The following is a 27,417-nucleotide window of genomic DNA, read 5'->3' on the forward strand; positions in this document are numbered from 1 at the left end:
CCAGACCACACCTTGATTAGACTATGGGACTGATTGTTTGGGGAAGAGAAAAAAACTTTTACTTTTAATTAAGTGAAAATGTGGGAACTTTCAGAGTCAGTTTTCACCAGCCTGTGCCAATATGATATATCCAATAAAACTACTGTTCTATTTGCTATGGATGTACTACTTGGAACCCAGACAATTGTATGCTTGTAAGAACATGAATCAAATGAGAAGAAAGGCGAACTAAACAGAATCCCCCTGGTCACCTCTTCCAAAATTAAACATTTCTTTCACTCCTTGTGAAAAAAAAAAAATCAGGAATAAAACAGGGAGTAAAGGATTTCATGAATGGAAAAGAATAAAAATTGTCCCAACATTAATTTACAGCTAATGACCACAGAAACAGTGGACTCAGCTAGAAGATGTCCATTTGGGGATTCCAAGCTTGATGTCTGCCAGAAAGTTTGTCCTCTTTCTTAGAGAGTTAACTAAATTCATATATTCCATCAAAATCAGGCCAGTTCACTTTCAAAAGCAGATCAAATTGACTTTTACCTATTATCCTGCACTGTTCCTCTTATTTGATGTTGAAAGCACAGATGGTCAGTGTTTTATAGCTTGAAAAGTGCCCTTGGCTTTGATTTATACACTGAAGTGCAACATGCCAAAAAGGAGAATAAGATGGGCACAAAAGGACCAAAATGAGATTTTATTCTATTTGTCATTTGCCATTTATTTATTTATTTATTTAGTAATTTAAATGCAGCAAGCTTATTATTCCTTTGTATTTAATAATTTGGCCCATTGCAACTTCAATATGTACAATTCAGTGGGAACATCTGGGACTGTATCCCAAATTCTCAAGGACCGCCATTTTTGCAGCTTCAAGGATATACAAGAGGGTTCTAAACTCCAAATTCCGAACTTTAATCTTCCTATGCAGACAAGCTAAGTCTTGGTCATTACACAGTCATATAATTAAATTCTCTTCGAATCCAAAACAGGCAACTGAAAGCTACTAGATCAGAAGGATGTGAATGTCTAACAGGAGGTTAACAAATGCCAGTTTCATGTCAGAAGATCAGTTTGAAGGTTCTATCCTTTGATCAATGGGGATGGGACTGCTATTAAAAATAAGGCAAGTATTCCTCTGTGGGTGATGATAGCCCAGGGCACAGAGGAATTAGTTTCATGTGATACACAAATCCTAATTAATAAATCACAGCTGCTATGTTCAAGTAACATACCATGTCCAAAAGAGGACATTATGGTTTAATGCAATGGCTTGATAGCTCCAATATACTTAACTACAAATTATCCATCCATTTATATATGGAGGGAGGGAGGGAGAGAGAGGGAGGGAGGGAGAGAGAGATAGAGAGAGAGAATGCAATTTCTTCTCATTTAATTCAATTATATCTCTGGCTAAGACTAATCATTTTCCCCACAACTAAAGCTTTTTTCACAATACTGAGCAAATTATTGTTTTCCTCCTGCACAGAACAGCAGGCAGTCTCCAAATAAATGGTTGACTTCAACTTGGCCTTTGTGTAAATGCACCCAGGAGATCATCAACATAAAGTCAAATATGCATTTAAGTATATAGTCACTGAGGGAAAAATATCCCACATCTGTCATTGCAACCAATGATGTGTTTGTTTCAAAACTTCATAAAAATCCTTTTCTAATATTAAGAAAGTGCTCTCAAGATGCTGATAAACAAAAGCTCTTGAGATTATTGTGAATGTTATTTGGAAGCCAACATAAGTGTCAATTGCCTTCCTTTCTCCACACTGTTGAGGTTGATGTGCTGAATACTATTCACATTCATTGACCTAACAGTTGGATGATATATATTAATGAGGATGGACAGAACATAATTTACTGTTACATCCTGGTATATTTGAAAGGGCTACATTCTTGTCAGATTTGCTTTATCATCGATAGCCTGTGCCTGTTACCATGCAAAGCAAAACAGCACATTGCTTAAATAAAAAAAACATGCTTTCATAATAACTTAGCATGGGGAAGGGAAAACACCGGCTTCCTTGTGAGTATGACAATGGGTGCCTGCAAACTCAGTGCTCGCTAGGCATAAAGGCTGCTCCAAAGGAAAGGCAGATGTGAGGGTTGGAGAAGAAGCTGGAAGGAGGTGGCAGATGCCAGAGGAGGACAAAGAGAAGCTTACAGAGAAAGTGTTCTGCTCGATAAGCCTGACCAGGCCTGTATAAGTAAATTTTCCCACCCTTCCCTGTTGGCTGGCCAGGACTGAGCTCATTGCCCAGGCAGGAAAGAGAGCTGGTTCCTCATGCTACGAAGCCTTACTTAGAGAAAAGGACGAGACCAGAGACTACTCAGGTAAGGAGGTGCTGATATGCTGAGGCTAGCAGGCTTATTGAGATTATGTGAATACAGGAGAACAAGCCTCAGGCCTGGCCAACAAACCTAGCAGGACCTCAGGGTGACATGGAACCCATCAAATAGTTGGTTTGATTACTCTCAGCAATGGAGTGAGGATTTATTGGATTTTTGTATTGGGCTCTTATTTCTGTAAGCTGCCTGGAGTCACCATAAGTGAGTTGGACATTTTCTTAATAAGTAAAATAAATAAACGACTGCAACCAGACCTATTTACTCCCCTTGGTTAGATATTTGATTTTGAGGGTTACTTCGATTTCTTTATTTGCATTGCTAAGATTCCAAAAGGTCTGTTTTTATTGTCGAACCCTGTCCCTGCATGGTCAAGGGATTGGATGAAATAAGCTTCATTGGGGAGTCCAGAGTTTGCTTTCTGTTACTCACTAGGCAGCTTCCCATCTCTCGGGACACTCAACTCTCATAAGCACATTTGGTACAAGCCACCATGAAGTCACATGCTTTAAGCTTTCGTCATGCAAATAGCACAACTTATGGCAATGGCATCAGCAGCAACATAACAGATTACATTATTAGTTTGAATAATGTGTGCCATAACATTGTAATACATGTAATTTCATTTGCCTCTTTTGCCCAGGTAGGCATGGGCACTGCTTTATTACGCCTTTTTTTATCATGGCCAAAACCTAATATTACGTAATCTTACAATGAAGGGTATGAAGCTACTCTATAAATAGTTGGGATCAATGGCTGGGTAGGAAACGACTTAACAGTGCAATGTCATGACGGAAATCCTGGACTGAAACTGGAGAACTTGGACTCGGTTCTCCCATCATTTTCTCTTAGCCTAAGCTAACTAAAGTAACCTTAAACATTGGGTCCTATCCAATAAAATGCAGTTCTATGGTGAGAAAAGTAAGGTCCAGCAATTAGGTAGGAAAGCCCAAATGCACAGGTATAGAATAGGCAATGCTTGGCTCAACAGTAGTCACTGTGAGAGGGATCGAGGTGCCCTAGTGGATAGTCCTTTAAATATAAACCAGCAATGTGTTGCAACTGCCAAAAAAGCCAATGCAGTCCTAGGCTGCATCAACAGAGGGATAGCATCAAGATCACAAGAAGCAATAGTACCGCTTTCTACTGCACTAGTGAGACCCATCTTGGAATATTGCTTCCAGTTCTGGTCTTGCCTTGAGCAGAGTTTTGAACCAAAAGACCTCTAAGCTCCCTTCCTGTCCTATGATTCTATGCTTTCTATGAATAACCAAATTCTTTTGAGAATAAAATGATAGGAATAACCTTTGGAAACCAGTTTATTGTAGCTCACAGAAAGAAGGAAACATATAAATGCAATAAACAAGTGAACTGGTGATCATGACAGATTTCAGAAGGTGAAAGCTGGGAATTTCAAATACCAGTCCAGAATTTCATGGCCCATAAGTTGAGTCCAAACTTTCCTACAGTATGAATTTTAGCTCTCCATGTCAAACAAACATATTGATTGATTGATTGATTGGTTGGTTGGTTGGTTGGTTGATTAATTGATTGGTTGGTTGGTTGGTTAATTGATAGACATGTCATCAATTTGTTTTCAGTTTTATACAATAAAGTAGATAATTTCTTTTGACAATCTATCCCAAACTGTTCTTTCAGAACTTCCAAAAGTACACTCATCATCACTGGTAATTGAGTCCAAACATGTATGTAGCAATGGACAAAATTAACAGTAGGATGAGCTTCCTGGAGAACTAACAGGACTTGTTGGCCTATCTCTTGAGTTTAGGATAATTTTATTTACATTTATTTATAGTTTTAAAAAAATATCCTGCTCTTTGAGTGCACAAAAACCCCTTAATGAGATTAAGAGAAATATTAAGAGAAATATTCCAGTTAATTAAAAAAAAAAGATGGGAAGTTACAACTTCCCATAAATAACGTAATGTTCACTTGGGAGAAAACCCAACAGAAGGAATGGATACCAAAGAAAATTGCCAGGATCTCAGTGGAAGTAAATTGCTACACTCCATCAAACTGATGTAGCCATAGCATGAACTAACACTGCTGAGTGGAATTTAATACCATCCATCATTTTGTACTCAGAGATTAGTCCCTAAAACATACATTTTGGAACAGTGGCTTATGCATTCCCATGAAAATGAAATCCCTTAGAACTATTCTTGCTTCAATACTTTCTATATAAAATCATCTGTTGCTAGGGAAGTTTCACTAAAAAAAACCTTCCTATTCAATATCTTAGGGAAACTTCAACTGGGTATGAATCACATGTTTATAAACTTGGATCTATCTATTTGTGTGTATAGGATAAAAGTCTACTAAAAGTTACGGCAGACTACACAGCTTCTTTAAATGGTGGCTTGGAACTTAGCAGTCCATTCTTCTGGCACTTACCTGGCATATAAAACCGGTTGATGAGCACTGCCGTACCCAGAGACTGAATTTCCGTTTTTTTCTCTTACGTAATTCTCGCTCTGTGCAGGTGGCAATGAAAACTGGATCTTCATCAATCAGAGGCTCATGGAGGACCTAAAGTCATAATATGCTAATGTTATTTGGTCTTAGGCTAGGAAACCATTTTTAGAAACCCCCTTAAGCATGCCAAAATCAAATCAATCTCTTATACAAGTGGTCTACCCAACTTAATGGATTAGAAAGTCGCCCAGATATATTAATTTTTTTAAAAAAAAATTCCTCCTTTATTTTTCACCCCTCAAATATATACTGTAACAATGGACCTCAATTCTCATACTAAATATTCCATGAAACAAAGAAGCTAGTGAACAATGTCTAGAAAAACATGAACCAGGTATTATAAATTATCTAAATCATAAATCTTGTTGAAGTGTATCTCCGATTGCTGAATACGTATTCTAATTATGTAGATCCGAACATTCAGTTGTGGTATTTGTCCAGGTCATCTTACGAACAAAAAATTCACTATCATAAATTGCGGTGTTTTCTTTGGCACTGACAAATTTTCAAATAGCAATAGCACTTAGACTTATATACTACTTCACAGAGCTTTACAGCCCTCTCTAAGAAGTTTACAGAGTCAGCATATTGCCCCCAACAATTTGGGTCCTCATTTTACCCACCTCAGAAGGATGGAAGGCTGAGTCAACCTTGAGCCTGATGAGATTTGGTCTGCCAAACTGCAGGCAGCCGGCAGGCAGCAGAAGTAGTCTACAGTACTGCTCTCTAACCACTGCGCCACCGTGGCTCATCAATGCTTATAATGAACTTGATTCCTCCAGAAGACTCATCTTGGTAATTGCAATTCCCATCAGAATGTTAAACTTTGCCCAAGTGCATGTTGGATTTTGCCAATTGTGTTCTACTTCTCCAGATGATACCAACAGCATCAAAACTATCAAGTAAGCATTTAAAAAAAGGAAACAAAAGGTTATCCAGTCAAACAAAGGACTGTCTTGACAAAAGAGAATATATGTAGCACAGGATGAATTGTGGAGTCCTTAGTGCTCTCTTGGTTGTTTGCAGACATTTCATTACCCAACTAGGTAACATTATCAGTGCAAGAGGTGTGTGGGGTTTTATCTACATTAACTTGGCCTTCCAGTGTTGATGAAGGTGGTTTTTTTTATCCTTGGTAGTTTCTCAATTAGGGTATTGTTTTCTGCTTGTTTGCCTGATGTTAATCCTTGCTTATCTGGGTGTTGGTCTTTTTGTTTCCTTCTTAGCTTTTTTATGCATATGGGATGGTAAAAGGAATTGGGGATGGAGGATGCAGATATCAGAAGTTAAGAGTTCTTTCCTGAGGTAATGTTATTGTGGTTCCATTTACATTAGGTAATTAGGCATAACGTATGTCAGTGTTTTAGCACATCCCTTTAATCCCATTATGCAAATCCACACTGCCATTTGTCCTGTTTTTGTTTTTTGTTTTTTCATTTTTGAAGAATATTTTGAGTTGAGGATGGAACAGATAAAGATAATCAGAGTTGGAAGGGACCTTATAGGTCATCTAGTCCAACCCCCCACCCAAGCGAGAGACCCTACGCCATTTCTGACAAATGGCAATCCAATCTCTTCTTGAAAGTCTCAAGTGATGGCGCTCCCTCAACTTCCGAGTGCAAGTTGTTCCATTGTTGATTGTTCTCCCTGTCAGAAAGTTTCTCCTTATTTCCAGGTTAAATCTCTCCTTGTTCAGTTTCCATCCATTATTCCTTGTCTGGCCTACAGGCGCTTTAGAAAATAGCTTGACCCCTTCCTCTCTGTGGCAGCGCCTCAAATATTTGAAGATCATTATCATGTCTCCCCTGGTCTCATGGAAGCGGGTACCATGAATTACAATCTGATTTTTAAGTGGAAAAGGGCACTGTGAGTTTCTGATTTTTTCCACTTTCAGTAGCTGACTTTTATAAAGTTTTGGAATAATCTGTATCTAGGAAGTTTTTTTTTCAGACTGATGTTGGCCATGGGGAAAAATTAATTAGGGTGGAAGGATTTAGAGATGGATAAATGGAGCAACATGTATGCCATCTGAGCACCTAAAAAGTGACAGTAGTCCTTGTTTTAAATAAAACTTGACTGAGTCTATAGATGACCTGTATATTCCCTCCCCCCAAAAGCTATAGATCATCATCTAACCATTTATTCATTTAAGAATATTTCAACCAACAAACCCAGGTATCCGAGTAAGTAAGTTAAAAGAGATCATGGCAGCCATTTAGTAAGGATAGATTTATGTATTTATTTTGAAGATTTATATGGCTGCCCATCATAAGCAACCACAACAACAATAAATAAAACAGCCATAAAACAATAAAAATAATGGAATAACAAACCAAAATTTATATTTAAAATAATGTCGGACACTTCAACTCAACGCCAGTCATTATTAGATTATGTGCTCCCAAGTAGAAGTAAATGCAGAATACTAAAATAATACTTGATAATTAAGTAGCAACAAGTCTCACTGAAAAAGAATAAATAAAAGCTCACAATATAGTTGCCCTGGATACAGACAACTGCATGCCTTAAGACAGGGGTCTCCAACCTTGGCAACTTTAAGGCTTGTGGACTTCAGCTCCCAGAATTCCTCAGCCAGCTTTGCAAAGCTGGCTGAGGAATTCTGGGAGCTGAAGTCCACAAGCCTTAAAGTTGCCAAGGTTGGAGACCCCTGCCTTAAGACATTCGTTAGGATTTGAAGTAAAAGTTGGATTTTTAAAAAGAAAGATATGGGATAGGAAAGCTTCATTTCTACCTAAAGTGTCTTGAATAGAAGAGAGACAGAAATTATTAGGAAGTTCCTTTTTGCCCCCTAAAGACAGAGACATATTTAGCTAACAACAGGCAAATGAAGACTCCTTCCCCATCTACCAGGGTAGGGTCCATAGGTAGAAAGAGATGATACCACAGGCAGTGAATAATATATCCATTCTGCGTCCTACTTTTCCATATTCTGAATTGGAATCTTGGAACTCCCTCTCACAAGATCCAAGCCTCCCTTCCCCTGCAAAAAAGATACAGGCTATCATATAAATTAAATAAATACTGACTATTTAATTCCCACATTCCAACATGCTACACATAACACAATATTTATTCCAGCAACTGCCTTTGGTTGTTAGGAAGAGCACTAAATGCCATCCTGTTTATTTTGGCTCTCTTCAGCGTTTTATGCACCACTGTAAAATAATAGTCACACTTGGTACATTAGGAAATAAATTCAATAACCAAAAACACTGTCAACAGAATGAGGTGCCAAACCTAAAGAGTTCTGAATAATTCATTCAAAATCAGCATTAAACCTGCTTGTCTGTATCCTTCCTTTAGTCTGAATGAGAGACTTGCCAAGAGGCAGCACCAGTTGAAAAGCTGCAGCTGTTTTCCAGGTACGGTCAATTACAGATTCATAGAAAGTATCAGATTTTATAAAAGTTGTTTAATGTTGTACAGTTCTTATTCAAATTGTGGCCATAGACAAAAGAATATTCATAGCAAAAGAAAATGAACTAAAAGGATATTCATTTAGATTATCCAAAAGGATAATTAGAGATTAGAGGCTCAAACTTTTGAGTGTCTCATACAATGCATTGACATGTGTTACTTGAAGTCTCAGCACCTAGTTGCCATCATCTAGAACACGGGTGGGGAACTGAATGGGAACTATGCTAGCTTAGGAATTCTGGGAGTTGAAGTCCACAGGTCACAAAGGGGCCATAATTCCCCATTCCTGATGTAGAAGAATCCAAATGCTGGATTGATACCAGTGAAAAATGTTGACTTAATTCAGCAAATTTGTTGTGCGGTATCTTACTACAATGATCTAGGTTATGACTTAATTCCATCGATTGCTTTTTATCAGTCTCAGAATCAAAGCAGAAATTATTGAGACTTTCAAATATGAGTTGGAGAAATTGAAACATTTGCAGTAAAGGATCATAGCAAAGTAATGTTGGCAGTAAAGGGTTACAGTGTCTAGTGATCATCCAGATTTTTACAGTCCAAATCTGGTAATCCTATGTATGGGTTATGTTTATGTAAATATCCAGGCAAAGTGCACAGAAGGAAGAGCTGCTGTTACCATAATTTCTATTGGGACTACCATCATCCTGTAGTAGCTATTTGAAGTAGCTCTGTGATACTAAAAAGACTTTGCTTCTGAAGGAATTTGTATTTTTTTATATTGGGAATAGGGGAGGACCTTTCAGTTCTGCATTTTAAAGAAACCTTTTATAGAATTATCAGGTACATTGATCGTATCATACTGAAAATAACAGAGTCAGGGATGAGGCCGTTCATGATCATTACATTAGCAAAATATTATTTAATATAGATTTTTCTGTAATAAATTTTGTTAATTAGGAAAAGTGCTATGTGTCATGGCCCAGGCCTTAGACTTTGAATCTGATTCTTAAGAAGCTGTTCCAGCTGACCAATGGAACATCAACCTCAGGAGACATAAAGTGAAGAATCACACGAGGCTGATCAAAAATAGACATTACCTGAACAGCTGGATTAGTCAAGTGAGGATGTATTGTAAGTCCACCCAGCTTCCAGACCAGTGAATAGAATGGAGAGCAGATCAGAGAAGTTTGTTGAGGCTTTTGCAAAGTAAGGGAGTAAATCTCATTGAGTAATGACAAATGGCTGCAAACTGATTCAGGAGGCAGTTCTGAACCCTGTTCCATTGCTGGAAGCAACTTCTGGCTATTGCATGACATTTGTGTGGTTTATGCATGTGAAATTCTGACTTCTGGTCTGGCTGACAACCCTGACTCTGCTCTTGGAATCTTTGACTGATTTGGGGGCTATTCTTCTACGTGTTAAAACAAAACTTCAGACAAATGTCTGATAGAAACTCTGTTTTGTTTTGCATGCTTTAACTGTCATCTCTTTGGCATTGAGTAAACCATGAACTACCATAGAAATTATGTGTGAGTCAGTACTTGAAACCAGAACAGGACTCTACTATGTTTCTAATTTGTTGCCTCCATTGACAAACATATATTTCCCCCTATATTCTCTTCAATGATACAAATGACTTTTTAAATGAAAACCATATTTTTCTTATGCTACCCCTGAGTGCAAGAGGATGTGTATGACTCTTCTTGTATCAACGTAATAACTACCAAGTCTTACCACTAACTTTCAGAGCAATCATTTGAGAACAGTAGTTGCATTCTAGTGTGTTGGGCTTCAATTCCATCATCTCAGAGTCGGTGGCTATCCAGGATAGAGATGATGATAATTGAAGTCCATAAATTGGGAGACAGCAAATAGCAAATAATATTTTCAAATTGATATGTGGTTGTACTAGAAAAAAAGGGTATGATGGGATATTAGGGATTTCATAACTTCAAATTAGTTTAACAGCTAGTTATAAAAAGAAATAGTATAGTTAGAAGACCGATGCTGAATTAGGTATTCTTGTGATGTATGGCTATCAAAATTAAAATCTGTAGCTCCCACCAACTAATTATTTTGGTGTAGGGTTATCCTGTTTATTCTGGCTTCATCTTAATTACATTACTGGGAGTCAACCATCTTACAAAAAATAAACATAAGAATTTTAAACCTTAAGAGGGGAGGCACATTAGTAATCAAATTATGTATCTGTCTAAACTCAGGATGGATTTGCATATGCTTCATGATGATGTGTTATTCACAAGGCCTCCAATCTGCCAGAATTATTTCCATTTGAAGCATGAAAATGGAAGCATGAGGCAGGATTCATATCTCAAATCCATTTTAAGTGTATTAGAGAATCCTTTCAAATAATATTAGCAGGAAAATATTAGGCTCAAATATCAGCTCCTTCACTTGTTGTCATCCAAATAACAACTGAAATCCAATCAAGCGGGAGGACAATGGGGAAACAGGTTGAGAAGATTAAAATGGCCTAATAATTTTTTTTCTTACTATATCACCTTATACTTCTACCTAAGGTGCTTGGCTTATTTATATCTTTCCCAATAACCATCAGGCAGGATAGGTGGCTTTCTTAGTTCTTTTCTATCATATAAGCACATTTGTACAAATGTACTCACACAAGCACATTTCTTGTGGGCTTCTCAAAGCCCCAAAAGCTGGCAACAGGGGACATGTAGAAAAAGACAGTGATCAGAAGTGTATGCATGTGTGTACAGGCATAAAGAATGACTCAAGAAGTATTTAATTTCAATTGAGACATATGGCATGCTCAAATATGGATCTCCTTCACTGAAGGACTATAGGAATCAAGACCATGATGCTGAAGAAGGATACACATCAGTGGTGGGATTCAGCCAGTTCGCACCAGTTTGGGAGAACTGGTTGTTAACTTTCTGAGCAGTTTGGTGAACTGGTTGTTGGAAGAAATCATTAGGGCAGAGAACCAGTTGTTAAATTATTTGAATCCCACCGCTGATATACATCACCTTGTTTGCTCTATAAGGGAAGCCATGGAGATGTTGCATTTCATTTTTGAAGTATGTAGATGTACTTCAGTCAAAAGTAACTTCTCCAGTCACTCTGCCTACCCAAATTTTGACTGAAGGAGTTACTTGGATGAATAATGAAATGTCTTGGTTTTAATAACCTTTGGTCCAGTTGCCATGATTTAACCTTTTCAGATATTCTGTCTCACTTCTATATCCATACTCTCTGCCGCTTATATTTATGAAGCTGAGGAACTTCATAAACGTAAGGTATGTGAAGAGTGAAGTGTGAAATCACCTTATGCCCAGCCTGGATTTCATAAATGCAGAAGGAAAACTAAGCAGTCTCATCATGTCAACTGAACCAGTGAGTGATGTATCTCTAAGGGATGCACTGTTGTCAAATTCTTTCCTCAGTTCTGTTTCAGAAAATTCAAAGAACAGAAAGAGCCACTGTGAGTTTTTCAGGCCACTGGCTTTGTTTTAGCAGATGCCAGGAACTCAGGGGCCTCTTTTTTTAATATAACCACATCACTCACCCCACACTGTAGGTTCCCTGGAAAGACTCAGGAGGTGTTTGTGTGTTGCTGAGATATTTCTCCACAATGGAAACATCTCCTTGTCTCCCACACCATTCCACCACTGAACATGGCTCAAGGGAAGGTGGATCCCCATAAGGCCACCATCAAGCCCACCTTCACTATTTGTACACCACTGAGAAGTAGAACCTTAAAGCCTGGGTTTGTTTGCCCTGAAAAATTTTAGATGTGCTCTTGAGAAACCAAACATGCAAATGCTTTCAATTCGCCGGAACCCTGACACATGCTCTGTTTTAATTGAGCATTCCATGCTCTTCCTTTACAAATTAGGTTTTCTTGCTTATTCATTGAATGTTTTAGAGTTTTAGTGCAAGAAAGGAATAAGATTTCCCACAACACAGAAATCAAATCTCACCTGTGTCTGGGAAGGCTTGAAAGCAGTGTCAAAGCTATGTTGCAGAGAGTCCAGAAAGGGCTGGATTTTATAGAGGCCATGTGTCGTCTGACTCGAACGAAAGGCCACAATATGGAAGTATTTAAGAATCTTCTCAAATCTTGCCTGAGTCATGATTAATGCGATGCTCTTGTTGCTATAGAAACCACTACTCCAGATGCTGAGGACGGACTCACAATGGTGAGTGCTTGTAGATATCATATACGCAAGGAAGGCCTTGATTTCTATCAGGGTGACATCCATCCAAGCCTCATCGCTGCCAAACCGTTCCTGGTATTTCTTGGCATACAAGTTGGTTTGAATCACCATGTTCTTTAGCACATTGTCAGGAACAAAGAGTTGGAAGAAGTCCATGGCACTGGAAGTGGGTGGCATTTTGCGAGTTGGACCTAAAAGGGAAAAATGTAGAAATGAAGCTCATTTTTCCAAACATTCAGAATATTTGCAATGAAGCAGAACCCTGAAACAGTGTAATTAAGCTACTTAGTCCATCTCACTCAAGGAAGCACTGTTTCTATAGTTTGTTTCTTAATTGGCACTCAGAAATATATTATACCCATTGTTAAGAGGATAAGGCACTTCTACTGAAATCAAATCTCACCTGTGTCTGGGAAGGCTTGAAAGCAGAGTCAAAGCTATGTCACAGGTGGTATTTGCTGGTTCTCTGAACTACTCAAAATTTCCACTACCGGTTCTCCAGAACTGGAACTGCTGAATACCACCTCTGACTTAGCTGTGATCTAACAGGTATTTCTATGGATTATAAATAAGAATGATTAAAATATAAAAGAATATCTTTATTAAATTGGAAATAGCTTATTGACATGCATAAGATAATATTTCACAAAATAATATTATCGGTTCTATAAATTGCTAATGTACTTGTACTTAATGTAGGTTTTTTTGAGTAAAAGTAACCAGAATTTCTTATCCAACTGTATATTTTTGAACAGATTTGAAGAAGGAAAGAAATCAAGGGGACAATAGAGATATTTTTTTAATTAAAAGTTCCTGGTGAAAGAACTTTCCTGCTCTTTGACTTTTTTCTATATTTAGCTGAAATGCTGCTTGCCTGTTGAAGTTCCCCAATGAGAAAGTGCCCTTAAGTCTCATTTCCAAACAATGAATTATTTAAATTTTAATTTATAACTTGAAAATTATTATCTAATGCCACATCTCTTCATTATTTCCAACAGGGTTCACGCTAAAATATGGGCTGAGTTTCATACTTTTATTACCCAATATGGCTGCCTTGTTTTTTAAAAAAGTAGGTTTGCATTATTGGAAAGATAGGCATGAGATGTTAATAAAGATATCTTAAGGAACTCTTTTCATAGACTTCCTTCATACTTTGAGAGAAAGGATTGTAAGAGATAAGTAGATAAGCATCTCTAATCAGTTTTGCACAGATTAGTAAATCTTGAAGTAAGAGAAGCCTGATTTAAAAAAGGTGAAAAAAGCAGTGTCAAGAGATCACCTTAGTGGAATCAAACTTAATATGAGAGTGAAAATGTTCACTCAGTTTTCTTAATAATTATACATTTTTCTAGGCAACTATAATCTGGTCATAAGGCATTAAACTGGCTTATTTAGGCATCAGTGAATTTTTACACATTTTACTTTAAGCAAAGCAATACACTGTCTGAGTTTCAAAGACTTCTAGACTCATTATCTTTCTTCCTAATACCAGTGGCTTTGTATTTGATCATTTCCACATTATTTTTCTAAGGTCCATAAGAAACGTTGAAGAAATTGCAAATGAAACAATCCCATAAGCTGTCTCATGAAGCGACATGGTCCTTTTTCTTTCAAGGGAGAAACAGTCTCTTCTTAAAACTTTCTATTGATTAGATTGGACACTATTTGTCTGAAATGAATAGGGCCGTGATGGCAAACCTATGGCACACATGCCACACGCAGAGCCATTTGTGCCAGCACACAAGCTGCAGGCAAACTTACCTCACTGTGCATGTGCACACCTCACAGCTGATTTTCGGCCCATTTGAGGCCTTTTTCGGCCTCCCAAAGGCATGAGGAAGGCTTCTGCAGGCTTCTACAAGCTTTGAAGACTGAAATCTAGACCCGTTTCATCACTTCCAGTTTTTTCAGAAAAAAGCTCTGAGGTGCAGTGCAGGTAAGGGGGCAGCGGGGGGGTGGGGGGTTGCGCGCGCATGCGTAGGGGATATGGAGCGGACGCGCATTGCCTTCTGGGTGCTGGCACATGAGTGCAAGCATACAAGCACATGCACAATTTTTGGCACAGGAGCCCTAAAAGGTTAGCCACCACTGATATAGGGTTTCCTGCCTGAGTAGGGTATTGGACTAGACAATCTCCAGAGAACTCTGTTCTATTTTTTGTATGTACTTGAAATATTTGTATCACTTACAATTTAGCTTACTTGTTATGAAATAAGATTCAGTTTCTTTACTTCTAAATAGAAGTATGTGGGTGGGAGAATTGGCCCTGCAAATGTTGCTGAACTACAGACTTTAACAGTCGTTATCACTACCACTAATCAATGAATTGTGTTACCGGGATCTGTAGCTCAACAATATCTGAAGGGCCATAAGTTACACAAGTTCTGTACGTTGAAAAAAAGCTAATATTTATTAAAACACAAAAACACCATTTGGTAATGGGAAACATAAAATAACTCCCCCCATTTTTGTTTAAATGTCTTTTTAATAGCTCAATGAAATGCCATTCTTTTCTGAGAAATGATTATGATGGTGGTTCTTATTTGCATCACAGATATGTTTTCTGCATACAAGCATTTTCAATTTATTTGCAAAACATGTTTCTCTTGTGTAATAAAATGTGAATATGAATGATCCATCCAACCATGGATGCCACAAAATTCATGGGAGAAAACCAATCTAATGCCAAGGAAGACTTCCTCTTCCCTGTCCCAAAGCTCATGGAAAGGTAACCTGATACCGTGGAGCAAAAATATATCTCCAAAATGCTACCTTTGATGTCCACCAGGTTCCTTGCCCCATCTGACTTTTTTTTTTTAAAAAAAACCTTCTTTTAGTATCATCGTCATCCATCATTTGGTACAATGCAGTTAAATTGATATTATTATGCAAAGCAAATTCCAGGCTTCTCTGTTTTAGACTGCTCTCCTGAAATGCCTTTGAATCAGGGGTGGTATTCTACCGCTTCGGCCTGGTTCGGCTGAACCGGTAGCTCCGAGGATCGTCTGTTGAGGTAGCTGGTTTACTCCGACAATCAGCTGCTGGGCCCTCCTGCCCGTCCCGACTCTATACTGACCTTTATTTCCTGGTTTTGAAGCTCAGCTGCTTCGCGCGGCACAGCAGATTGCCATGTGTCAGTTCTTGAAGACACAGGGAGAGTGCAAGATTGCAGGAGAAGGTGAGTAGCAAACCCCATGCGTGTGTGCAAAGTGTGCCCACCAAGCCACGCCCACAGAACCGGTGATTAAAAAAAAAATTGAAACCCACCACAGCTTTGAATCCCAGAAAGATCCCATATTTCTGCATTGGGGACAGAGTGGGAAGCAAGTTAACTCTTAGTAAGTTGACATTTTATACCTAGCCAAGATCACTGTTATAACTGTTATAACTTTATGAATAGGCAAGTACTGAATTCCATAGTAGGAATTTTTGGAAAGTACCCACTAGATCAGGGGTCGCCAACCTTTTGGACCTCAGGGACACCAAACTCATAATTTCAAATCCCAGGGACCACTAACCAGTTCTGTGGGTGTGGCCTAATTTGTTGGTGTGGCTTGGTGGTCATGTGACTGGCTGGGCATGGCTTGTATGCAAATATTATAAATATTTATATAAATATTGAATTTTTTTATTAAAAAAGAGCAATTTTTACTCAAAATCAAGCAAAGCAGGCAGGCAGATTGAGTTGCTCACAGAATCACAAATTCGTTCAGAGATCTATCTATCTGCCATCGACTAGCTCAGTCTGTCACATAAAATTTGCTTGCAAGCAAATTTATAAAATTTGCTAGCAAGCAAACTCACAAAATTAACTGACAACACACCATGTATATAAATATTGAATTTTTTATTTTAAGAAAAAGAGCAACTTTTACCCAAAATCAGGCAAAGCAATCAGGCAGATTGAGTTGCTCACAGAATCATTCAGTGATCTATCTATCTGCCATCGGCTAGCTTAGTCTCTCATATTTGCTTGCCATGAGTCTGCACTGAATAATAGAACCTTCAGTCCTAAGGGAGTTTGGCTGTGCTTAAAAGCAGAGCTGAAGATCTAAAGACTAGCTAGAAAGCAAGAAATCCAACCATTTCCTGCTTCCTAGCTAATCTAAATCTCTCGGCACAGCAGAACAGAAGATGGTCAGAAAAAGGAAAAATAGCAATTTAGCAGGCAAGTTTGCCAGGTAAGGAGTTAGTGGGCGGGGAGGGTTCCTGTGGGCCACGTGGGCGGTGCAGCCATGTTTCTGCGCAGCCTGGATTAATTGTTTTGGGGGGTGCTCTGGGGGTGAGATTTCTCTGTGGCCCACCAAAATTTTCTCACGGCCCACTAGTGGGCCACAGCCCACAAGTTGGTGACCACTGCACTATGTGCTCTCTCTGAGTTCAAATCCAGAAGGTTGCCTATGTACATGGAGCATCACTTAGGAGGAAACAGTGAGGACTGTTTCTCCTGGATGTCCGACCAATACAGAATAGAGTAGAATTTTAACAATGGTTTGATTGATGCAGCACAAAATGACATTTGTCTTCTTAGCAGCACTATCAAAATGCTGACTCATAGTCAGCTTGTGATCAACTCTAATTCTAAAATCCTTTTCGCATTTATTACCAAGCCAGGCATCAGGTCTGGATGAAGCTTTGAATTGGGGGATTTGGTTTGAAATTCCAATTCACAATGTTGTAGCATCTTTCATTTTCTCTGTTTTGCCACAGCACTGACAAACAGGCCAGTAACAGTGGTGCCTTCTCATTTGTCTGCCCTAGTGGTTTGTCTCTGCCCATCTGAAAGGACAAGCACAGCTGATACCGGATTGTGATTATTTGTGGAAAAATAAGAGGACAGCTATTGCAGATTTGCACGTCCACACAGCCTAAACCAGGGGTCACCAACCTGGACCACCAAACTCATAATTTAAAATCCCATGGACTAGAGACCCTGAGAAAAAGTCTGCAGGAAAATTCCCCACCCTGTTTTCCTATCGATTGATCATTCTTTATTTGGGGTCGCAGGATACCGTCTCCAGCTCTGTTCTCGGGGGTGGGGGAGAGAGAGAGAGAGACTTTTGGCTTCATGGAAGGAAAGCAGCAGAAGCAGCAGAAGTCTTTCTTTCTCTCCCCCAAACTCTGCCAGAAATGAGTCTTTGTGAGACTTGTTGCGCCAGCGCAGTCTCTTGGAGCAAGGTGCCTTGCAAGGCCCCAACGAATCATTTCTGGTGGAGTTTGGGGGAGACAAAGAAAGACTTTTGCTGCTTTCCTTGCATGCAGCCAAAAGCAGAAGAAGAAAGAAACGGAAAGAAGCAGTCCAGTGGCCAGGCCAGGCACGTGGGGTGAGTGGAGCAAGTCCCCCCTCTGCCCTTTCCCCCCTCCCCTCACTACCTCATGTTGTTCATAATGCAAGCAACACAAGCTTTGTGTTCCCATGGGCCATGTGGGCGGCGCAGTCTTGTGTTCCCACACAGCCTGGATTAATTTTTTTGAGGGGTGCTTTGGAGGTGACATTTCTCTGCAGACCATCAAAATTTTCTCGCAGACCACCAGTGTTCCCCAGCCCACTGGTTGGCGACCACTGGCCTAAACCATAAATAGTCAAATCAACCTTTTTTCCAGGCTAATATTAAGGTCAGAATCCAACTCTGAGCGAACTCAAGTGACTTTTTCTGCCAAATAGTGAGAATATTCATCACAGTGGTCATGCAGTAATCCAATGAACTGTCCTTCTCAGCAGAGACTGGGTGTCCTTAAGCAGAGCATACAGGGGGTATCAGCAAATGCAATAAGAGTGAAAAATTAACATAGTTTTGTCACCCAAATCTTAATAGGGATTCTTAATAGGGATTCTTACCAATGTTTGCTGTTCATCTTTCTCCAGTGCTCTAGCATCTCATCTCCCAGAGCTGCTCCTACCAAGGAACAGCCCAAGATTGACAAGAGGAGAAGCCATAAAGGGGCAATACAACACAATACAATCTAAAGCCCCATCAGGTGCTTGAGGCAGGCTGAATATAACAGGTGGAGTGACCCAGCCAGCCAAAAGGCAATTAGATAATGACTTAACCACAGCAATAGATTGGACAATGTTTTCCAAAATCAGATCATGTTTGCTCTGAAACAAAACTAATCTGATATCCAGCTCCTAATATATAAATGTTGGCCAACAATAACCTGGGATACGTCCATAGATGTCATGGAAGCCACAAACTCTTGAGCCACCTTCCTCACTAAGTTGAAGCACCCATTACCCATCTCTGAATTGGCAGAAAAACTCTACCAGCATGGGATTTGCTGTTTCCATTGTTGATCTCAGTTATTTGACATCCCTCCACAGTGATTCAGTAAAGTTCCAGATTAGTGTGACAAAAAAGAAGAAACGAACAAACCTGAGCACTTTGGAATTAAGCACTTTATTTCCTAAAGAATACTTTTGATAGTATTGTCAGATCAAACATCTTGGTTCTATGAAATATCTCTAAGACTAGAAACCCTCATGTCCTCCTCTCTGTTGCAATTTCAATTGTCAAATTTCTTTTGGCCGAACTTGGACAAAAAAAAAAAATCATGCAAAAAGGCTTTGTGTTCAAACCACTGAACAAGGAAACAAGACACTGAAAGAAAATCATATTTCTTATTTTTTTAAAAAAAACCTTGAATGCATACGTGCGTGCATGCACACACACACACACACACACACACACACACACTACTCACTGTAAAGTCAATAGCAGAATTCAGGAAGGGACATGACAAGATTTTAATATGAATGTATTTTTAATGCTGCATTCTAGATCTGATAAACAAGAGTCTCGCCGCTGTAGTCTTGCTAGTAGTTCCAGTCTGCAGAGGCAAATTGATGGGGGGAGGGGGGGAGCAATTGGCGCATTTGGTTTGCCAACTGAACTGCACTGAATGCAATGCATTATAGGCAGCTTAGAAAGCTACACACTCACATAGCAAAACAATCAATCCAATGCTACACTGCCTAGTTTTGCAAATGTGAGTCTTCCAAACCATAGATTATTTCACAGATTCCTGGCTGCTTACTTAGCCAATCTATGTTTATGAAAAACAAATCCGCAGCCTTTTAATTTTTTTCCTAGGGTAAAATATAGAAAATCACAACACCGTTGGGGATTGGGGTGTGTGTGTTATATACAGTTTAAAAAAAGGGGGGGCAAATATATTATGATTGAAATTAAAGAAAGGAGGAGGAGGAGGAGGAGGAGGAGGAGGAGGAGGAGGAGGAAACTCTTGATTAGAAGAAAAAATATCCAAATCACCTTCATTGTAAAATTGGTGACATGTAAAATTAATTCAGTCCTTAACTTTTCTTTTATTAAATCCAGACCATATTGCTTCAATATCTCATTTAAAGAGCACAAAGACTTTTCAAAAAATAGATAATAGTCTCATATTTTGAATCTATTCCTTAATATCAGGATGATAAATTTCTTTCTGTTCCATATTAACATACTTGGAATACCCTCTTCTGATTGGTCCAGAGACACTGTGCCGTGATTGGTTAAAATAACCTGTTGGGATTGGTTCACTAGGAATCACCCGCGATTGGCCCGGCCGATCGCAGGAGATTCAAAGAGCCGTCATTGGCTGCGAGCCGCGAGCGATCTCTATAAGAAGGGTTGCCGCGGCTCCGAGGTCCAGCACAGAACTTAACAATGAAATAAAGAGCTGAAAGTCACACTGGTCTCGAGTCTCATCTTTTTCCCCTTGATCTAACCCTTTCCATTTACATAAATTTATCGTCTTTGCCATGCTAATAAAAACATCGATTTGTAGATTACAAAAGTACCCAGGAGTCCTAGGTTTTAAAATATATGAATAAAAACTACGCTCATTTTTCAGTGATAATCCTAGAAATAACAATGAAAATCCACCCAATATCCAAAAAGACAGACAGACACATTTTTTACCTCCTGTGGATGAAACTAATTTGAAAAGAAAAAAGAAAATGAAATGATTCAACACTATTTTAGACTCCCTATTTAACAGAGGCAAAACTATTGAAGGAAAGTAGTGAAGGCCCTTTCCAAACTTGATCAAAAATGTAATTTTTGATATGATGGAAGGGGGAAAAAATCACAGAGATGGTCAGCATTAACACAATAATACACCTGGTTCATAGTTTCCTAGATCACAAGGGCTTCAGGTTAGCCTGGGAAGAAGAAATATCTGAGAAGCTTGTGGCAAATTGCTTCCATTTTACTGCCACAAAAACCTCATATGGACTTGACTGTGAAACTTCTAAGAGTTGATGATAACTTCAAATAAAAGATGTAAATCAACTGAAATTTAGCTTTCTTTTCCTGTCTTTCATTTTTGGTTGCATTGTTGCCTTCTTCTTTTTAGAAGAAAATCCCTAACATACCACTGAAAAGGACAATAAAGACTCTCAGATCCAAAAGAGTAACAGAAACCTAATCTGGTAAAAGGAAAAGTCGTCCACCTTTAGCTTCCATTCAAGATTAAAAAGAGAAGTGAGTTAAATTCTCATCAGTTTCAGTGGGATTTAGACACAGTTCACAATTTCTGGATTGGAATTGAACACCAATTACTGCAATACTACTGCAAACGTGTAGTCCATTTTTACAGTCAATACCTAAATCAATGTTTACACTGAGTCTCCAAAATGAGAATAAAACCATCTTTTCTTGGATCGTATTCAAGATTTCAGGGAAAAAAAAGGAAGAAAACCATTTTTCTTGGATTGTATCCAGACTTACAGAAAGTTTTCCATTCACAGCATTCAGAGCACATATATTCATCCACCAGATCTACATTCCTTTTAACTCTCTTCAAAAAAGCTGAGCATCTATGAATATTACTCCTAGAGGTATTTTTAATCTCTTCTTTCTCTTGTGTCACAGAATACTAATGGGTTAAATACAAGAAGCTTAAGAAGACAAAAGCCCATTTTAGCTTTTCTGGGATCTACAGTCTAATGAGTTCTTCAAAGTGATTATCTCTCTTATTTATAGAAATTTCAGCAATTGAAATAGTGTATCCTTAAATGTGAGGTTGGGGGTATCAGTTGGACGTATGCATGATATGCTAAGGATATGCTTAGCCATATTCTAATCTTCCCATAGCGACTGTAGTTTTTGCCCCATTAAAACTGATGGGTGGTAGTAGGAAAACCTTCATCGTGGTCAATGGGCATTTGATAGTCCATTAGATTGTTCTTTTTGGCTACCACTTCATTCACTAATAATTAAAAACATCATTTCACATTGAATTTTAAGATAAATACAGAATATTCCTAAAATAAACAGGCAGATGATGTGATTATAATCATAGAAGATAAACCCTCAAGATCCTTAAAGCTAAGTGGGCAATATAGTACAGTAGAATTAAGAACATAATTATCTAATTGAAGTTGTCCTACAAGCAATATACCATTGGAAAAAAAGATTCTAAAATGTACTTAAAACCACATCAATTTCAGGTTCTACTATTTTTTCCAAATCGGCAAAAGCTCAACAGAGCAACAGAGATATCCAAATAGAAGAAGAGAGGCTAAAAGCTGTGATTCACCTAACAGTCTAGCAGGGAATTTCTAGTTCTATAAACAAAAGAGTTTAATGGAAGATAGGAAAGGGTAATAATACATTTTTCAGGGAATATGTTCCAGGCAATATTTTTGTGTATGCAGTCACGATTCAACTATTCACCCAAAAGGAACACTGAATAAATATGCTAGTTGAAACCAATAGTTGACCAGAGATACAACATACTGATAATGTTACCATCTTAACCACCTTTTTAAAAAACGGAAATATGGAAAAAGAGACACAAGAAACTAAAGTTATTGTCCTACCAACATATACAGGCTTTGATTTATATTTTTCCACATCACAGATCAAATCTTTACCCTGCGACCGGTGAATTTTAGGGGAAGAAATAACCCCACACTTATTTGCAGGGTTGATTGTAAGCAGTGGTGTGATTCAATTTTTTTTTTTAACTACCGGTTCTGTGGGCATGGCTTGATGGGCTTGGCAGGGGAAGGATACTGTAAAATCTCCAATCAGAGGTAGTATTTGCTGGTTCTCCAAACTACTCAAAATTTCTGCTACCGGTTCTCCAGAACTGGTCAGAATCTGCTGAATGCCACCTCTGATTTTAAGTATAACTGGCTTCTAATAGGAGCTGTGTGTCAACCGCTGTTACTGACACCTCCCACATTTTGTACTAGTGCCTTATGGTTAGCATGATGTACATGCTGTGAAGCCGTGTATAGAACTCCAAACAATAATAAACAAAACTATTTTAGTCAGAAAGTTGAACTGCAGTTTAATAGAAGGACAGGCAACTTGATACCTGCCATATTTTGGGGGGTTACAACCTTGTTCTGCAACTTTATTGATTAGGAGAGATGGGAGCTGCAGTCTAAAACAACAACTTTCCAGCTTTGTGGGGAGGTGGGGGAAGAAGGCATGGTTCTGCATAAGCCGCTTGCACAAACAGAGCTGCACATGTGCACTTGACTGCCACTTCTGTGGCCCAGTTCTGACTAGGCGACGATCCCGGTAGTGGCCGTGACCCAGGGGTTGGGGCCCCCTGGTCTAAAACATCCAGAAATTATTAAGTGGACCTGGTTTAGCATTAGGAAAATGAAAAATCTCAGATTCATAGGCTTGCTCCTCCTCTTTTACATTAGGGACTGGCAATTTATAACTCATTAGTTATCTGTGTCCCTTAAATTCCCTTCTGGGGCCCTATAATTTGAGGTGCACTTTCCTACCCTTCTACTAGTAAACTTGAAGAAACTATAGGTTCTGAAAGAGGCTTATAGGGTCAATTCAGTGACCAATCAGGATTAAAGATGTGACCACATGACATGAACTACATTTCCCAGGATGCCTTAACTACATTTACATGACGCATTCCCTTAAGGGAACAGCTCCCAATTCCTAACTAACTATCCCCATTCCCAATTAACTATAAACTGTCTGGACAACACAAACATGATAAAAATGTATGAAAATACCACAGAAATCCCTTTTAAAAAGCAGAAAATTGTGTCATTCAAATGTTAAATGCAACCTTTCCAACTTTGAGAAAGTTTGCCCACCTGTCTTATGTTATTGCAATGAAAGGTTAATATGCTTTTTTCTTCCATTTGAGGCAAGCTGTCATGCTTCATGTCACCTGATTCTAACAGATAATGAATCTGAATTATATAACACAATCAGATTTACAGTTGTACAATTGCTTTTTATAATCTGTGATTTATAAAAATAAGCCAGCTTTAAATCACCATTGAACAAGCAGGTTTCCACTAGGAATTATAGTATAAATCACAGTAAAGTGAATCAGTAATTGTCAAATACGGCTCTCTGGAGTAAAGTGAATCAGTAGTTAGTCTACATGGCTCTCTGGAGAAAATGAGGGAATTGAAACTAAAAGAAGAGAAGTGAACAGAAGAAATATCATTACAATGGGTCTTCTTCCAATGTCCTGATCTCCATCTATGAAAGTATCACTTCCATCACTCTAGATAAAGTCCTTTTGGAAAGGCTGAATGACAAAATCTGAATTAATGGATTAATATTCCTGTTGCCTTCAAGTATTTTATTTTTAAAATCCTGTCTGTCCTTGGCCATTGCTATTCAAAAAGTGATGAGAGTCATATAGCAATAGCACTTAGAGTTATATACCACTTCACGGTGCTTTGCAGCCCTCTCTAAGCAGTTTACAGAGTCAGCATATTGCCCCCAACAATTTGGATCCCCTTTTTACTGATCTCAGAAGGATGGAAGGCTGAGTATACCTTGAGTCTACCTGGTCAGGATCAAACTGCTGGCAGTCAGCAAAATTAGGCTACTATACTGCATTCTAATCACTGTGCCACCATAGTGCTACTCACAAGGTTCTCTCTCTCTCTCTCTCTCTCTCTCTCTCTCTCTCCCTCCCTCCCTCCCTCCCCCTCCTTCTCCCCCCTCCCTCCCTCTCTCTCTCTCCCCACACACACACTTGACAGGGACATTCTTCAGGGAAATGGCCCTTTGCTTCATCAGCTGGATGTGTTTGAAGACAACATTGCTCAAGGTGCATTGTTTATCAATTGATCTTTAACTTAGTGCAAAATAAATCAAAAGAAAATAATAATAATAATAATTGGGTAGAAGGAGGAAAGCTAGATGCTTACAAGTCAGTGTCCCTAACTTTTCAAGAAAATGGAAGGGATTAGCCTAACCTAATCTCTTTATTAAATTTTTATTAAATCTTCCTCAGTAATCCCTCAAGATTAAGTCTGCTTAATCAGAGCCAGCTAAAAATATTATAGGAAGAGGTCTTCTATCTCCATTCACTATTTTCAGAAAATGTTGGGTGGAAGCAAATGTTTGCCATCTACTTTATGGTAAAGAACTCCTAGCATGACCTACTTTCTGGAGAAAGTAACCAGTTTTTCTCAAATTATTCATATTAGCCAGATTTTTATCCTGCTCCTCTTCCAATGACCTAAAGGAAAAGAAGGACACCTTCCCATAAAATCTTACCTTCATGGTCCATTTCCTTAAACAGTGGAAATATCGAAGGTTTCTCTGGAGGTTTCAGAAGTTCTTAAGCTTTCCGTGTCATAGATCTCTTATCTGAACATAGGTACAGATTGCATTATGTTGGAAATCAGTTATGTTTAAATATAGTTATCAAAGGACTTAAATATAACACATCTGTAATATAATAATATATATGCAGATTTCAGGGTAATTAGTATTTAGCTAATGGCATCTTCTGTGACACTCATTAAGAAAAAATAACTGCTAAGAACTTCATGGTGCAAGGGCATTTGGCCAGTAAGTGCTCAGCTTCATCCAGTCACTTTTGCCTCTACTCTGAATTAAGAGATTACAGGATCATAAAAAGGGAGCTTGTTCCCTGTGACATTCTACTGAATCAAAAGTTGGATTTTGATAACACTGAATAGAAAAAGTATTGATGCTTTAGAAATTTGGTGTAGAGAAAATTACTGAGAATTCCATGAGCGGCCAAAGAAACAACCAAGTTGATCATCAAAAAAAATCAATCCAGAGCATTTACTTGAGGTATAAATAATCAGGCTCAAAATTATGCTATTTTGGACATATTGTTTGAACACCTAACTCTCTGGAGAAGACTATAATGTTGGGAATGGTGGAAATAAACAGAAAAAGAGGACAATCGGTAACAAGAAGGATGGACTCAACTGCAGTGGTGAAACCCAAAGGACCAGGTTAGGAATAGATCATTATGGAGAAAATCTATCTATCTAGTTGCTAAGAATCAACATCAACTACATAATCAGTCAATCAAATTTAAAGATAAAGATTTCTCCTGTCCATTTGTATCCAACTCATCTCCATTTCTTTTGTCTGAAGACATTTCTATGGTGGTGTGGCCAGCATAACTATGTACCAAGGCAGAATGCATAGAATGCTGTTACCTTTCCACCAAAGTGATACCTATTTATCTATGTCATTTGCATGCTTTCAAACTGCTAGGTGGGCAGGAGCTGAATCATTACACCTCCTTCCAATCAATTTTAGATAGTGAAATTTACTGAATTTAATTAAATTCAGCTTATGTTTGGCTAATATTAACTGATTTTGTATTCCTTGGTTCTTAGGGGTTTTTTGTAATTGTATTTCTAAGTCTTTGATTTGTTGTTGTAATACGTTTTGTCGGGCATAAGTTCTCTTGTTTCTCATAGCATTATAGGAGAAGTTAGCTTGAGAAGGTCCAAACAAAATTATTTTGAACACGCCAATAAACCAGGAAGATGGCTATCTTATAAACTTAAAAAAGAAAAAGAAAAGAGACTGATACACCAACTAATAGACGAGAAAGGCATACCACAACATGAGATTGAGAAGAAAAAAAGATATTATATTAAACTATTTTCAAAGATTATATAAAAAAGAAGAAATCAATGAAGACAAAATAAGAACTTATCTGGAGAATACGAATGATAAAACAATAGGGGAAGGAGAGAAAGAATTATTAAATAAGGATATTACATGGTCTGAGTTGAAATCTGCAATGGAGAATCAAAGTAATAATAAATCCCCTGGTCCAGATGGGATTCCAGTAGAATTGTACAAAGCCACAATAGAGTTAGTAGGGCCACTGATGCTGGAAGTGTTTAACGAAGTACTTTTGGCAGCCAAAATGCCAGACTCATGGAGGGGGGCGTTGATTTCGTTAATTCCGAAGGAGAATGTAGATCCCAGATATATCAACAATTATAGACCAATCTCACTTTTAAACGCTGATTATAAATTATTTACCTCAATTATAGCGAATAGAGTAAAACAAGTTTTAAATTTATACATTCATGAAGACCAAAATGGTTTCCTTCCATCCCGCCAAATCAAAAATAATCTAAGAACCGTTATTGATGTCTTAGAATATTATGAAGTTCATCCAGAGAAACAATTTGCACTCATGTTTTTAGATGCGGAGAAAGCATTTGATAATCTACACTGGCACTTTTTAATACAAAAAATCTATAACATGAGTCTGGGCACTAAATTTGAGAACATTATCACAACAATTTACAATACCCAACAGGCCAAAATACTAATTAATGGTGAACAAACAGGCCCATTAAACATTGAAAAGGGCGTTAGACAGGGTTGCCCCCTCTCACCCCTCCTATTTATACTTGCTTTAGAATCACCGTTAACACAGATAAGACAAAACTCTGAAATCCAAGGAGTTAGGATCAAAGCAGAGGAATATGAACTACAGGCATTTGCAGACGATATGGTTTTCTTCCTAGAGGAACCCATGGAAAAAGGACATAACATAATAAAAGAACTAGAACAATTTGGTTCAGTAGCAGGATTAAAGATTAATAGAAATAAGACAAAATTAATGACTAAAAATCTAACAGAGAATCAGAGGAAAGAATTAGAAAAAACCATGGGGATACAGGCAACAAAAAAGGTCAAATATTTAGGCATATGGTTAA

General features: G+C 38.3%; 1 protein-coding gene across 1 annotated transcript in view; it reads right to left on the bottom strand.

Moving 5' to 3' along the window:
* PGBD5 (piggyBac transposable element derived 5) overlaps positions 1-27,417 on the bottom strand; it is a 95,826-nt gene that overhangs the window by 25,050 nt on the left and 43,359 nt on the right. The window contains exons 2-3 of the mRNA XM_026705171.2: positions 12,216-12,643; positions 4,771-4,905 (exon numbers count right to left, since the gene is read on the bottom strand). Of these exons, the coding sequence (XP_026560956.1) occupies positions 4,771-4,905; positions 12,216-12,643 (563 nt within the window). The remainder of the gene's footprint in view (positions 1-4,770; positions 4,906-12,215; positions 12,644-27,417) is intronic.

This window comes from Pseudonaja textilis, chromosome 1, assembly GCF_049901715.1.
Source record: "Pseudonaja textilis isolate UNSWEBS1 chromosome 1, rPseTex1.2, whole genome shotgun sequence".
Taxonomy (NCBI): Eukaryota; Metazoa; Chordata; class Lepidosauria; order Squamata; family Elapidae; genus Pseudonaja; species Pseudonaja textilis.